Source organism: Sinohyriopsis cumingii, chromosome 14, assembly GCF_028554795.1.
Source record: "Sinohyriopsis cumingii isolate HCF-2022 chromosome 14, ASM2855479v2, whole genome shotgun sequence".
NCBI lineage: Eukaryota > Metazoa > Mollusca > Bivalvia > Unionida > Unionidae > Sinohyriopsis > Sinohyriopsis cumingii.
The window spans coordinates 95,624,915-95,642,129 of NC_142974.1; the positions used below are offsets into that span (position 1 = coordinate 95,624,915).

A 17,215-nucleotide genomic window follows, 5' to 3' on the forward strand; every position below is an offset into this window, starting at 1 on the left:
GTTACAAAGCGCAAATTGAGTTGATTCAAAATCTCTATGATCAGTACTCACAGCTGGGGGACGTGTATTTTACTGGTGATTTCAATGCAGTAGCTGAACCAGCCACTTTCAGAGATTACAAAGATAGAGTATTTCATGAGTTCTTGCGATATAATAATCTAGTGAGTGCTGGACATTTAATAATATGCACTGGTTCCCGCTATACGTTCACCCCAGCAAGAACGATGATTGATCATTTTGTACTGTCGGATCAATGCATAGGTAGATTACGAAGTGTGCACATTGTTTCAGATCACGAAGAGCACGCGATATCTGACCACCTCCCTATCCTTACTTCCCTTCGTACAGTGACCTGTGGGAGAGACTTCAGACAGTCTATGAAGAGAAACAACATAGCCTGGAATAAATTAAACGCTGATATCTTGAAAAACTATCAATCTGAGCTGGACCTTCGCCTGAAAACTTTAGATATAGATACTATTTCGGACAATGTTGATAGCTTTTACCAGCACATTGTTAATGCAATACAGCAGTCAAGCGACATCGCGCTTCCAAAGTCTAAATTCAATTATCATGCCAAACCATATTGGTCAAATGAACTCAAAGAAGCACATAAACTTCAAAGACATGCTAGGTATACTTGGATAAATGAGGGAAGACCGAGGGGTAGTCAATTTAATTCTTACAGAGAATATAAAGATAAGAAGAGAGACTTTAGAAACGTTCAAAAACTGGCTGTGGAAAAATATATGGGGGAGGTGTATGAAGAAATTGAAAAAGCACATGAATGCGATGTAAGACACTTTTGGAAAATGATCAACATTAAGAGAGGGAACAATACAAATTTTTGTCAGGAACTATCAACTGATGGAGTTTGTGTCCGTGATGATGATTCCATCGCAAATGGCTTTGCTAGATACTATGAGGACATTCACACGCCGAATTTAAACCATAGTTTTGACGGAAACTTTTATGAATTTATAGAGAGAGAATTAAATCGGGGTCTACAGGACGAAGTAAGCCATATCGAGGCCTTACAGACCAGTATCAGTTTAAATGAAGTAAGAGAAATCATTAAAGGTCTAAAGAAATCAAAAGCATCGGGCCATGATCAAATTTGCAATGAACATTTGATCTATGGCAGCGACTACCTCATCGAGTGTATGACAATTTTATTTACTCGGATGATTGATCAATCTTACATACCTGTAGATTGCAAAAAAGGGTTAGTAATACCACTGTACAAAGGTAACAGAAAATCAAAGAACTCCCTCGAAAGTTACAGGCCTGTTACTTTACTGCCTGTTATCTACAAAACCTTTGAGAAAATTATTCATGAACGTTTGGTAACTTGGCTCAAAGATACTAATTCTAGTATACCCAGTTCACAACAACATGGTTACCAAAAAGGTTTAGGCTGCACAACAGCGAGTTTTGTGCTGTTGCAATCAGTACAATATAATGTAAACATGGGTTCACGGGTTTTTGCTGCTTTTCTTGATACAAAAAAGGCATTTGATACCGTGTGGCATGAAGGACTGCTTTTTAAATTATTCACGTTGGGAATTACGGGTAAATCCCTTTTGATATTTTTTAACATGTATACAAATTTACAGAGTAAAGTTCTTGTAAATGGGCAATTTTCAGATTGGTTCTCAATTGGCCAAGGAGTGAGACAAGGGGGTGTTTTGTCAACCTTGATGTACACAATATTTATAAATGACTTGCTGCTACAGTTAGAAAATAGTGGATTTGGAGCAAAGATTGGATCCTTAGCTGTGGGAAATCCAACCCTAGCTGATGATATTTCACTTTTGGCTATATATCCTAGCAATCTACAAAAGCTGTTAGATATAGCATACGACTACAGTAATAAGTGGCGATTCGAGCTTAGTGTTACAAAGTCATACATTATCATTTTCGGACCCCAATACAAGAATTTTATCAATATGAAATGGTATCTTGGCCCGTCATGTTTGCCGGTCACCGATTCAGCAACACACCTGGGTCACCGGATTAACTCAAAGCTGACGTCGCATGACGCAATACTCGATGCATGCAAGAAAGGGAAAAAATCTTTTCACGGTCTGTTTGGTATTGGCATTAAACCGAATGGTTTAAATCCTTTGGTTGCTGCAAATGTAATTAAAAAGGTAATTTTCCCTTCAATGTTTTATGGAAGTGAATTATGGTGTAACATTTCAAAAAGTGACCTCGCTTTATTGGATAAAACTCTGAGGTATTTTGCCAAACATTTACAAGGTTTTCCAATACATACAAGATCAGACATTGCCCTGGGAATGCTAGGATGGACATCAGCGCAGTCCGAAATTGATAGAAGAAAATTGATGTTTTTACACAGATTGTGTTTGATGCCTAACAATGTACATACTAAACGTGTGTTTAACGTTGCGTTATTTCACTTCATTCTGAGCGGATGCATGTCAAGCTGCGGGTTAATTTCAAATTTATATTATACCTCAAAGAAGTTTGACTTGCTCGGGTATCTAACTGATTATTTACATTATTCTGAAATTCCAGATAAACATAATTGGAAAGAAATTGTAAGGTCAAAAATTGTTGGTCTTGAAAATAGCCTCTGGAGAGTTCGTATGTCTAATCAAGCAGATTTTGATAGATTCTCTTCGATACACGAATACTTACGACCTGCCTCAGTGTGGCAGTCGGCTAAAACTAGACAACACACTAAGGTATTTACATATGTAGCTAAACTATGGGCTGCTGTTCCACAAACACAGCTTGATATGTGTATTAGATGTGGGAATGTTTATACAGACTTGATACTTCATTGTTGTGTTAGTTGTCCTTATATGTCGAACTTTCGAAATTCTTTCTGGGATTTCCTTACTGATAAATTTCCCCTGAGCCTGCACATTACGTTATTTAATGCAGAAGATGAGCTGCAACTACAATATCTTTTAGGTAAAAGGTTACCATCAGGAGTAATCGACAAAGAAAACTCCAAGCTATTTGTCCTGTATGCAGCATACTTTGTCATGCAGTGTGCAGCTATCTTCTGTAAATAAGGTACTGAAACTTGCAACTTATGAGTTGACGAACACTTTGTTGATTGATATTGTGTAAGAATTTGTATTCCAATATAGAATTTTTTTTTTTTTTTTTTTTTTTTATTGATTGTATTCAGATGATTTATTCTTATATCATGTAATCTTCCATGGAAGGAAATAAAGATGATGATGATGATGCTCAGATCAATATGTACAAAATAAACTCACAGATAAAATATTAACTAGATTTTGTTGATAAAGCAAATAAAGACTTGTTTAATGGTAGTAAGTCTTCTAATTTGGGGAGATAAGTGATTTATTGGCTATGGAGATAATTGTTGTATTGTTTAGTTCAATAAAAACATAATAACTTGAAATAGTAACCTTTGTTCATTGTTGTACTTGGCATCTTTTACTTCCATTTCTCATTTCATTACAGTTATAATATCCATTTTGCAAAATATCATGGTATTTTATTATCCTCTCATTTTCATTCATATGTAAATTTGTATATTTTACAATTTTCCTTTTTGTCTATCTTTTCTTAAATTCATTATAATTGTTCATTTATTTGTTCATTTATTTTGTTCTTAATAAGGAGATCTGACTGGCATTGTTAAAGGTACATATTTGGTGATTGTTGGAATTCCGTGTTCACTTAGTAACCTATCAAGAAAAGGATTGCTGCATTTCATATTAGCTGGGCAGGGGAATTTTCACATTGTATTTCACATTTGCTGGTTAGAGGACCCATTAGACACCTAATCAGTAAAAGCATTGTGCTTCATGTTATCTGGTTAGGGGAGTTATTGTTTGAAGCATTATGATCTGAATGTTTTATGCTTTTATAAATGTGAAAGATGTAACTTGATTGGTGAATCAAAAGGTCAATAGAATATGATTTCACATTGGTGTCTGTCGGATCTCCATTAGATTCGATATCTTGATATTAATAAAATAACCCTGTTCAACAACCATGGGCAAAACAAATCACACAACAGAGAATGAAAGAAAATAATTATAAAGTAAATGGAATCAGCTTTATACATGGAGGTACATTTACAAACTTACATTGTCAATATGACTTCCAAAACAACAGAAGTGTTATGTACAATTTGCATCCCACAAATCTTTACAAATTGTATATCTTTCAAAATAGATGGAGCTTGCTTATGTCCAAAACATAACCACTTCATCCTAATCAGTCTTTCTCTATAGTTATGCAAAGAAATTATGGCCATATCCAGGCTTAAGGTTTGGCATGGAGGTATAATTATAGCAATATATGAACTTAACTTGTAAAGATAATATGGATTTAAGGTCTCTGATCAGCATCTTGGTTTCCAAAGTTAGAAATAGTCTTGAGTGTATGTTGACAATTTTGTCATATCATATCTAACTTCTTTCGTTGCAGGAAATCATTGTCATAAAGGAAAGAAAGGGCCAGATATTGACCGCAAGGCCAGAAGAAAGCTCATGATTGCTTGTTTGTTGTCTCTATTCTTCATGATTGGAGAAATAGTTGGTAGGTCTTATCAAGTCAAAACATGGAAATTTTAACTAAGTTTCAAGTACATGTATGTGGAATATCAGTCTTGTGTATACTAATGCAGTTGTTTTCACTTCTGCCATTAACTTCTTATCATATTAAACATTTTCACATTGTTCATATATTTCAGGACACAAAGTAGGTTCAATGTATTTGCAAAATTGCTACCAACTTAAAAATAAAATCGCAAACAGTTGGTTGCTAAATCCATATATAGCACAAACATCTTTCTGTCATTGAACCTTAACTATGAAAAATCATTAAACCATTTATTTACAAATTGTCAAGATGAGGTTATTTTACCATTAGATCCATCTTCTGTTGTATTTGTATCTACTTTGGAAACCTTTTCCCCATACCACCTTCAGAATCAAATGACTTTAAATATGCTTGCTGTCTGCCATTTTTAAAAAGCAGTGTTTAAAAATTCATGGAACTGCAACACTTTACTTTACTAGATGAAAACCATACAAAGCATTTTGGTTGACTGATGATAAAGTTATCAGTTGGCACGGCATGTCATTCTGGTCAACCAGTGAGAGTGCAGTATTCCATTCAGTGCATTGTACACCTCTCCCTTGATAACTCATGCAGGATCCAAAAACATAGACTGCACTATAAACAAGGGCAAGAGTTATCGAGGGACGTCCATAGGAACATGAAATAATGCCATCCTCATGGGACATCAAGAAAACTGCTGAGGTGGAAGCATAATGGTCTGTTTAATTGCTGAATACTCATTTTAAAATCCTGTTGGGAATAATTGTCAATTAAGCACTTTATCTATTGAAGTTATTAGTTTTTATGTATGAAAAAATTTATTTTCAAGATGCCCAACCACTGAGAGATTGTTAACATTATTCCAACTGGTTTCAGCAGCCCTTCATGTAGTCCCAAAACATTGTGTATTACATTACTACTTTATGTTGTTGCTGAGTAGTCTGGTTCCCTGATCCATATTTTCCTTGCTTTGCTCTCTCCTATTGTGGGTTGCAATGCAAGATTTTGCCATAAATCTTACGAAATGACCCATGTCCCACCCAGGTACATTATCCTGACACCAGGCTGACCAGTCCTAACACTAACCTCTTAATGTTGAGTGCCTAGCAAGGCAGCTGTTAGTAAAATTTTTATAAATCTTTGATATGACTTGGGGGTGGGGGTTGGGGTTGAACCCGTGACCTCCCACTTCTGAGGCAGACACTGTAAACACTAAGCCACTGGAGCAGTAGATTGTAGCAGTAAAATCTGGATAATTGGCTCATCCTTGTTTTATTTAGATCTGGGTTTCGTATTAGATTTACTGGAATTAATCAGGGAACCAGACTAACTTTACTTTTTATCCGAATTCATGTTATAATGGAGCATGCTGTGGTGGGGTCACACTGTATGTGTGTGTGTGTGTGTGTGTGTGTGTGTGTGTGTATATATATATATATATATATATATATATATATATACACACACACACACACATACACACTGCTCCCTCGATAATGCGCGCCCGGATAACTCGCGATCCCGCTTATAACGTGGTGTTTGTCTTGGCTCCCGATTTTTTCCAGAGAAAATGTATTTAAAATATCTTTAAAATATGCTGAACATGAAAAAATTACGATAAGAATTGATAAATGAAACCTTGATACATTGCTCGTTTTATCATCGAAAATAGTGATTAATGCCCGTAAAAATATAATCCATATTTTGAAATTTGCAAGTTCTAAAGAAGAATTAATTTCAGAGATCTCGAAAACGCTTAAATACACATATTTGGACGCCAATTTTTGATCTGGGACGCAGAAAATCACTGAGGCGGGAGTCCTCCGTACGCATGTAATAGGTGCGTGGGAAAATTCTAAGATTTGCCGGTCTTGTTTCAGCCACCTGCTTTGTGGGAAAATGTGCTGATCATTTAACTGTGCTGATATTTACAATGACAGAATTCAGTGACTGAAAGACTCTTTGATGTACTGTTGCCATTTTATAAGAGTACATTAAAAAAAAAGAACATGATGCAACAGCTAGGCGGCTAGTTCAAAGGCTTTGACTGGCGGCCGAGTGAGAAAATGTACTGATATTTAGTGATTGAATTCAGAGGCAGAAAGACCCAGTTTTAAAATCCTAGCGAGACCTCTGTTTAAAGATATCATGTATTATGTAAGTTTTTATGATAAACAGTTGTCATTATACTGTAAATAAACAGTCTGGTGAAATAGCGATCAATGAAAACTTCTGGTAAATGCTAACAGGTGGCAACAGAGAATGAAATAAACACAAATTAAACGTCTTCCTGTGTGAAAGTCACATTCTAATCCTTTAATTCTGTTTCAGTGTAAACATTATAATCACAACATATTCTGTTCATTGAAAACATGAAAAGAGTCAATCGACCGTCACATCGAAACCTGTGAGTACTTCTGTGGGAACCTAATTACATGTACATGCTGGCTTTGTTTTGATCAACAACTTGGGGAAGTGTTTGTTGCATATAAAAAAAATCGATTACAAGAGACCTCGGGTGCTGGATTAAGGGTCTTGGAGCTGCCTTTGACATAAAGCAAAACAGTAAGGGAGACAACGACGATGATAGTGACTTCGAATGTTTCAGTGAAACTGATGTTATTAATGCTGAGGCTGTTTGGGAGAAATTTGTAGAGACTCATGGTCCTGAGATGGGCGTTTCTGTTGATGATATGGAGGAGTGGATTTGTGCTGACAACGATTGCCCCATTTGTTTTCCATTTTACTTCTATCGCATTCAAATCTATCTATCTATCTATCGTTCGATCGACACTGTTTCTCGAAAAGAGTCGATCTTTTGTATATAAAAAAAAACGTTTAATTTGGATCAGACAATAAAACTAGAATGTATCCAATTCAACATAAAAATTAGTGACGTAGTACACAATGTGTGAAGTGGTACACATGTTAAGCGAACGGAAACCACGTGGAATAATGTTTTCGATGATCGCCTCAATATACTGTAATTTATCCTGAAATTAATGTTCTCCTATGAGAAAATAATAAAGTACACCGTTATGAAGAGATATTTATTAACAGTTAATTTCAGAACGATTATAAAGTGAGTATTCAACAGTATAATCTGCCTCCCCCCCCCCTTATTTTTCCGTTATGTCGTCAATCACTTTATTGGTTTTGGGCTTATTTTATAGGTCCCTCGACAACTTGCGCCTCCCTTATAGTGTAGTCGATGTTTCTGGACCCCGATGTGCGCGAGTTATCGAGGGAGTGGTGTATGCTTAGATCAAAACTAGCTGTTTTGAGAGGGAAGTTATGGGTAAGAGTTTCTATCCTTAGTCTACATGTTATATAAAGATAAAGTTGAATACTAGGGTTTGGAGGTAGTGGAGTTCAGTTTCCTAATATTGACCTGTTTGGGTAAATATTCTTATAGAAACATTATTTAACAAATAATTTGCTATCTATCCTCTTCTTGTCTCTACCTAAAACCCATCCACATTATAATATTACACAAACCTCAACAATAAAATCAGAATTCAGGGTCACTACTAACAGAAAAAATGGATTTTGTCTAATAACTTCAGTTCTGTACCTTGATCAGAGTTTGTGCATGAGGCCTGATGATTTAAAAAGTCAAAGGTCATGTCATTGTGGCTGTAAAAAAACGGGTTTTGCAGCAAAACATTTTCTAAAGAAAGGCCTTGACCAAACTTGATAGATGGCCTGCACTTAACATAATAAATAAACCTGTGCATGCTGGGGTCTCATTGTGAGAGATTATGGTCATGGCAAATCTGATAAGAAAATAATGGTTACTGCTGATGATCGCATACTTGACCCAAGATTGTTGAAATTTGTTACTCATCGTCAACTATGCCTTTCAGAAAGACCAAAAAACATGTGATAAGTATATAATGCAGGGCTTCCATTAAATTGATATTTTATGGGGTCCCAAGGACCCCCACATTTGAATTTTATAGGGTTCTTACAAGATGTTGAAGGACCCCACCTTATGGTTTCTACAGTAAGTTGTGTGTGTGGTGAAAGAGAGAGGTTGCACTAGAATTTTGGTGAAAACAAGAGTTCCACCAGCAAAGGTTGCAGTCCCCTCTCAGAGGATAAATGTCCATTATAATGCCATGAATAAAGAGACACAAAACTTTGTCAGTTTTAATTATTGTAATTCTTTAAATATTCATGTATTAAAATTGATATCCCGTCATTTGACTTGGGAACATGCTACACAAGTCTGTTATTTAAACAGTAATACATTGTACCCTCCAAAACAAAAATGCCAAGTGAGGCGTCTTAATTACAGAATTGGATGATCGTGAATTTAACTTTAAATTATGCAATGAACATTCATGTACTCAATCCTGAGTGCTGTTTTATTTGCTGTCATATTCTTCTTTTAAAGTTTGTAAAACAGTGTTGATTTGTTCTGTTTCTGATCTGACATGTTTTGAAGTTTGCCAAGATCTATCTGTTCAAACATTTTCTGTTGTATAACATCCACAAGTCACACTGTAAAGCGTCTTTTTTATAATCTGGCACCATTTTCTATAATACCATAGACTGGTCTGCTACCTAATTTTGTCAAGAATATAATGAATCTGTGAAGCCCTTTTCAAATTTATGAAACCCGTCTGTATTCTTGGAAATAAAATTGGTCATATACACCTGCTATAAATAGAAAACAAACAAAATCTTACACAGCTGTGATGTTTTTAAAGCAGATTCTCAAATTAATACAAGTGGAATTTAACAGATGCTACTAAAAATGATAAACACAACTTTTTACTGATTTTTATTATTTTAATTTTTAATTTACCAAAACAGCATAATATATGTACTGGAGAACATAAAACGTAATTTGTTGTGTTATGTATATGTAATTTAAATATTTGTTTGTTTTAAATTGTTTTAATTTCATTACATTGTTTACTGAACTTTATTTTTTCTTCAGAATTAAGTCCAGTTCTAATAATAGTAACACTATCTAGTTTCTGACCTTGATGTATTTAGAGAGAATTGTCAGTCGTGCCTTAACACTTGAAAAGTCGAGTTGTGACCAGTTTGGGCTAATTATTGTATTTTCTTCACATTATTTTGAATTCAGGTGATTCTTTTCATCTGGAAATACATAAGTGCTCCTACAAACGTCTTGGATAAAAACATTTATTGGAAGTTATACTGAATTCAAAACTCTTGACATAACAGCACTTCACAGATTACAATATACATCATTGTCTTCCATTTTGGATTTCATCAGGATTTGAAACTCAGTTTCGTTCAGGACTTTCATTACTAGGACTTCTGTTTATTAATTCTTTGATTATTTTTGGATTTGATTTGTAAAACTAAGTTCTTTTTTCTCATTTTTTTACTTTATATTCTAGGGAAATAAACTGTTTGTTAAATTTTACAAAGCTTGTGGTCTTCACTCTTTTCTGTTACTTTTTGTAAGAGCCTAGACTAGTAACAGTTGAAAAAAAGGGCATAATGATTATACAACAGAAGCATAATGGCTGGCATGTATGCATTTAACCACCAAAATACTTATCTAGATTTGCAAACAGCATTTTGTCCAAATCTCGATGTGAAAGCAACAAATGGTAGTAATATTCATCATGGTAGGGTTTATCTTCTAATTTAATTTGAATCCATACCATGTTGTCCTTTCGGGATCACGTGCACTATACTTATTCAACTACACTCGGAAATGAACACAATGCATAATTAATGAGCATGACCTCAACAGATTGTGTAGAAAATCCTTGAGACCTGTGTTTTGAGAAACCTCAACTTTTTCTGTAATCTGGAAATCGACTTGGTCAGCAATTTGTATTGTGTCCTATGGGACTCTTTGCTGGGGTTTTAATGCATTATTTTTAATTTTATTGCATCAGGAATGCACATTTTTGTGTTATCGGAAGCTCTGTAATGTGATGCTCATGGCATTTTATTTAGTAACACTATCTGAACATATAGTCTCTTCATGTGTTTCTAATTACTGCCAATTGTCTGTGTTTTTCAGGTGGTATCCTGGCCCACAGCCTTGCAATTGTATCAGATGCTGCCCATCTTCTAACAGACCTAGCCAGTTTCCTTATTAGTCTGTTGGCCATCTATCTGGCTTCTAGGCCAGCTTCCAAGAAACTCAGTTTTGGTTGGTCAAGAGCAGGTGAGTTTTTGCAGATGAACTATATTGACCTTAAGCCATTATGCATGAAGATCTATCTTGAAGGACCACCCCCTTCGAAGAACAACATATAGTTTCTCAAGATGGGTGATCTTTCAGTAAGGGTCTTCATATATGGAACAAAATTGATTGGTGTATTAAGAGCCAGGTCAGAGTTTCCAAAACAGTGTCATAAAACCCTTTTCTACTAGCAAGAAGCTGGTTTGATCTGACCCACCAAAAGAGCAGCAAATCACTGGCAGCAGTGGAAATATATGCTCTAAACCAAATAAACAGGGAATCATAGGTTGTACTAAACTAAATAAACAGGGAAACAAGTTGTACTAAACCAAATAAACAGGGAATCAGAGGTTGTACTAAACTAAATAAACAGGGAAACAGGTTGTACTAAACCAAATAAACGGGGAATCAGAGGTTGTACTAAACTAAAATAAACAGGGAATCAGAGGTTGTACTAAACCAAATAAACAGGGAATCAGAGGTTGTACTAAACCAAATAAACAGAGAATCAGAGGTTGTACTAAACATTTAAAGGATCTGATGTTCCTATAAAGCTCTTTAATAAGTTTTGAAATCTTGAGAGTATGGACAACAGAGTGCCTCCTGATACAGCCTTAGAGAAGTTCCATACTTCCATAAATGTCTGACACCATAAAATAATGGAATTACCATGGTTTTAAGGTAATTATTAAAGAAATTAATTTTCTACTTAAAGAAAAGAAACCAACCAGCACTGCCTTCTGGAGAAATCTTTAAAGCAAAACAATAGGGTTAATCTTAAACATTTCACAGCCTACGTCTTTTCAAGAAATAGTAATAAGGCTGCTGAAGGAGTGTCCAAACTTTCCAGTCAGTCAAACTGGACTTGGCCATCTGATTGAACAGTTATTAACACTTTTGTTTTTTCATGATGACATTAACAACCATCATTATCATAGTCCCAAATCTTAAGGGATAGGGCAGATACTGAAATTGAGCAAGGCACATTGGGAAATATTTCATTTTCTCTGGCAATCAGATTTGACAGTTGATCAGTTTGATAACATAGTGGATAGTGCATACCCCTTTTTACAAGATACTCTAGGGTGATGCTGGGATATAATACCAAAAACATTTAATTCTTAAACATGTCAACAAAGTATGGTTTGATGTTGCATGCAAAGAAGCCATGAGAGAACAGAGAAAGGTCCATAAAACTTTTGTTGTTATTGGTATGGGGTTTAACACCATTTTACAGCACAAGATAGGCTATATATGCTTGCCAATAAAACTGGTGGAGGAAGAACCTGGGGAAAGCCCTGAAAAGAACCACCAACCCACGAGAAGCTACTGGCAAGCCAGAGACTCGAACCCGGAAAAAAAGAGAGAGTGAGGTGGCAGTGATCCATAATGGTGAGCACTTTCCACCACTCTGCCACTTGCCCCTCCCCTGACAGAAAATTGCAATAAATAACATAGTGAGCTAATTGTCATACGATTAGGGGGCAAGATGAAAACGTGGAGATTGTAGTCATTTATGTGTTAAATCATTGTTGAATAAGGTATGATAAAATATTGGCAAAAAGTAAAAGCAGCTTTACCAACATTTTAATACACATGATGAAATGGTCATGAACGTGCCAGAACTTTCAAACACATTGAAACACTCAAAGAACTCCACACTACAGGATTATTCTGTAAACGTCCTGTGTATCAAAGACCTGCTCAAAAAGTTTCCCTCAAATTTAAAATCTGCTAATGCTGAAGATTACATAAACCTTTCGCTCTAAGAGAGTTAAAAGACCCATGACACCTGATGTCCACTGTTTTACTTTTGAAGCACTTACCTGATATAGCTCTCAATTTACTACTAAACATTTTCATTTCAATCTGGTAACCTGGTGATTTCCTGCAGTAGTAGGCATATTAATCCCAGTACCAAAACCTGGAAAGGGCTATACGGAGCCTTCCAACTGTCTCATTATCATTACCATTCTGTATTTGCAAAGCCCCTGGAATATACATTTTTGAAAAATAATTTCTCAACAGAATTCTACCAAATTTGACAGTATACATAATATCTTGAAGGATTTTTAAATATGGACAAATGATACTGATTTAGCATCAGTATCGGCATCGCCAGGAAGCAACCACAAAAGTGTTGGCTAAGGTCTATGCCAGTGAGAAACTTCCACATGCATATGGACATCACCTCACATCCATCAGTCTGCTTGACTTCATGATGTCCAGTATGGTTAGGTTCATTGCTGGAGGATATGACAGCTATTTCAGCATGGAGTGTAGAGTGGTCTTCAACAGATGTTGTAAACCACTCTGTCGTAGCTGAACCATCTGTCTACCCTCATGGCTTCAACCTTCCACGTCATCTATGGACCTCGCTGAACTGCTTGTGGACAGGACAGGGTCGATGTGCAGTCAACTTTGTCCGATTGGGCCAGGCCACTGACTCTTCCTGTTACTGTGGAGCTCTACAGACCATGTCACATATTGTGATTAACTGTCCACTGACAATGTTCCCTGGTGGACTGCAGGCTGTGCAGCTTGCTGATGATGATGCTGTTGAATGGCTGAGCATGCACTGCACAAGATAACTAAATAAATAATCATCAATATGGCTACCATCACAAAATAGAGAACTTTTAAATGAATTTTTGTCCTGACTTATGGCCTTTCAGATTTATACAAATGATGACAATCCCCAATCAAATATGACTGCTATTTACTACAAATAGGAAAATATTTTGAACAACTTTATCAAAATATAACTTGGCAGAACGTTTCCAGTCATAGAGGCCTTTCAGTACAGGACATATTATGGTGAAGTGCCATTAGATAATAACGAAGATATATAAGACAGAAAGCTTGAAGACTTCATCTCAAAATTCAGATTATTTGCATATAGTGGGATATTTGCTTGTCATTTGAATAGGAACATGAATATCGATATTTCACAATTTATGTTCATCTTTTTAATACTGCATCTTCTTTCCCGTGTCATCAGTATTGGTAATGATTTGACTGTCAGAGCTTGTTTTAGCTTTTGGTTAAGTAGAGAGAACTTTTGTAAGGTCAACATATATGTTTGTATATTATAATTATACCTGGCCTTTAACTGTTCTGGTGCAGGTTTGACAGATTTTACATTGGATATGAGGGCATAATTTAGTAAAAAATTGTTATGTACTCTTCTCCTGTTCAGTTTTTGTTGTTGTTGTTGTTGTAGTGGGGTTTAACGCCATTTTTCAGCACGATAGGCTATACATGGCGGCCAGTATTAATGGTGGAGGAAGAACCCGGAAAACCCTGGAAAGAACCACCGACCCATGAGAAGCTACTGACAAGCTTTCTCACGTGCCCACATTGGCTGAATCTTAGACTCGAACCACCGCAGACAGAGGTGAGATGGCAGTGATCCGTAACGAAGAGCGCTTTAGACCACTCGGCCACTCGGGGCCCCTGTTCAGTTTTTGTACATCTTTCAACTATTCTCTTTGAAGCTTACATCCATATAATGAGTACTTTGATTTACATCAATATTAAATATATTTAATAAGAGAAAAAAAGACATTTAAATCATACATGATACAGATCATAGCCCATAGACCAGAAGAACTTGGTATGTTGTTCATTCATGTTTATTATCACTACAACCCCGACACATGCTTTAGAGGATTGCAATGAAATGCTACACATTAGAGGATTACCATGAAATGTTACAAACATACTGGAGGATTACCACGAAACTTCGCACTATGACTGTCATGTTTACAAAAGATTGAAAATGGTTACGTTACCTTTCAAACATGAAATGATTCCATTTAAATGTGATTCAGGATATTGACTGAAAATGTTACATCTTAATTAAGTCCAAAAATTTGTATTTCTCATAATCACACTACATTAGTCTGCTACCTCGCCAATCCAGCCCTACTAAAAGACAAAAATTCATCTTTCCCATATATAACCAATACAAGTTTTTAGCTTCACTGTTGTACAGACTACATGTCATACATTTATCCTCTGACAATCCAGCCATTTTTGTGTTCCTATGGTCCCATTCAATGTTAATTTTGGATTTATTGTGAGGTTTTTTCATACTACTGCAGGTCATATGCTTTATTTTACAACTTCTACCAATTTTTGAGTGATTTGTCACTTGTCGGGACTTCTGTCTTTTAAGACCACCATCCCACTATGCTATCATTGACCTTATACAAGGTCATTATGAGTTAGCTTACCTTTAACTTTATTCACTTACTCTGTCCGTTACAGAGCTTTTATTAGCGAAATTCAGAAGTGTTGCTTGATAATTATGCTTAGTTTATTCATATTTCACAGATAGAATTATGCTTTAATTAACTAAGTATTGTGCATAAGTTTATAACAGGGCCATAAGTTTCTGATACGACACTTTCATTGATCTGCTAGTGACAACAGTGTTTTAGAGACCTATTAATTTCAACACATTATTAGTTTCTTCTTTAGTTTGTATTTTTTTTGGTGTTGTTTCAGCAGAATATTAATTTAAATGGTTTACATGCAACTTCAGAACATGGAAGTCTAAAATGACTCTTGTTTTGTTTATACTATGTATACACAGTTTCTGATATGCAGCATCTATAATACATAGTCAGTAGAAGTCTGGGCTTCTGTTTTAGGTAATTAGTCATATACTGATTCGACAATTTTATGTTAGTAGCTAGTTATATAATAATTTTCTAATCTGTGCTTTGTTTTTATTTCTTGTGTCCTTTCAGGAGGAAGTTTTATTATACGCAATTGTTCTTTTGGCATTGAAGGGAAGGAAAGCTGGAATAGAACAAGGAAGACAACCTATGGTTCATTGTTGGTGATACTGACTCGGGCCTGAAAGTCTGGGTGCAAGTGGTTCATCTCTTATGGCACCAGCGCTCATGCAACAGCCACAATCCTCAGCATTTTACTCAACGCTGTTTCCTTTATGGAATGCAAACAGCAGGTTGAGGCCCGCCATTGACTGGAGTTGCCTCACCCAATTCCAGCTGGAGAAGGTGAGGTCAATCTCCCTCTCCATCAGATGGGGCAAGTATATCGTCAGTCTCGATCTGACAGATGCATACATTTACATCCCTAACCAGCCCGTCTCCCACAAGTTTCTCCGTTTTGCATACTGCCACACCATATATCAATTCACTGTTCTTTCCTTTGTCCTCATCAACAGTCCAAGGGCTTTCATGCAGACCATGGGTTACATTGTCTCCCTGTTCCTACCTATGTCACCTTCATCGACATCGATGGCAGTGTACCTGGACGGCATCCTACAGAAATACAGCAGGAACAATCTTCTCTTCTGGGCCTATTAACGAACTGGGGAATGTCTGACCTCCATCCATCCCATAAATTTGTCCAATCTGGGTATGGAGTTCATAACCAACCGGAATCTGGTGCGTCCCTTGAGTTCACGTTACCAGAATCATTGAACTATTGAGTCCATTTCCAACAGGACTTGCTTTTCAGCAGCTGAATTCTAACAACTCCTCTGTTTATTATACAGCAGTGGACTTGATTCTGCTTGGCCATCTCTTTTGCAGGCCCTGACAGCACATTGACCTCTTGTTTTTTGTCCTCTTAATCTGAGGTTCAGTCATTCCCATGTCAGTGGGGCAGTCCATGTTGGCTGACCATTAAAGTCCTGCTTTAGAAGCCCTGGGCAGAAATAATGATAGGTAATGCTACCTGTGCACACGGTGGGTGTGCCTACCTGTTACCAACCTTCACTGCCATTAATGACACCTAGGAGCCAGGGGAACGGCCTTTACACATCAACATCCAGAAATGAAGATTGTCATCAATACTTTTCATTTCTGAAACATCACCTCTGAGGGGATAACAGTCCTCATTCAATCCAACAACTCTTCAAGCAGGGTGTCACTAAATCACTTGACTTGCGTTTTCTGATTAAACATTTTTTATGTGGGTGCCACATTTTCCATATCAACATACAAATCAGACCCATTCCCAACAAACATCAGTTTCTTTACTGAGAATCAAGAATCAGTCCAGAGGTGGTAATTTCCTTCACATGGAATAATCCCTCCACCAATCGGTTTTCACTTGGATTTGCTTGCTTCAAGAAATCAAAAGCTACCTACCTTTGTCTCTCCGGTTCCAGACCAAAACAGAGACAGAGACAAGTAGTGGCATGTGCTAATGCCTCCTTCTCCCAGTGAAGACTGGAAAACATTACATCACCCCTCAAGCTCATTGCTGAAGTGAATTATATGTTCGACATACTCTGAGGTCTCACAAGATCCAAGTTGCCTCATAAATATTACAGCTCATGAGATTAGAGCCATCTCTGTGAGCCTCACTTTCAGATGCTGTGTTTGGATCTGAGATATTTTGAAGCTGTTGGCTGGCACGCAGAGTCAACCTTCTCGAGCTTTTACCTCAGAGTCTTAGTGTCACAGGGAC

General features: G+C 36.5%; 1 protein-coding gene across 5 annotated transcripts in view; it reads left to right on the top strand.

Annotated features, from left to right (window-relative positions):
- The window catches only part of LOC149784430 (proton-coupled zinc antiporter SLC30A2-like), a 123,204-nt gene that overhangs the window by 33,473 nt on the left and 72,516 nt on the right, over positions 1-17,215 (top strand). For all 5 annotated transcript variants that reach the window (XR_016413858.1, XR_016413859.1, XM_089932497.1 and 2 more), the window contains exons 3-4: positions 4,444-4,554; positions 10,598-10,744. Coding sequence is in view for 3 of the 5 variants with exons in the window: in XM_089932497.1 (XP_089788623.1) it covers positions 4,444-4,554; positions 10,598-10,744 (258 nt within the window). In the remaining 2 variants the exon portion in view is untranslated. The remainder of the gene's footprint in view (positions 1-4,443; positions 4,555-10,597; positions 10,745-17,215) is intronic.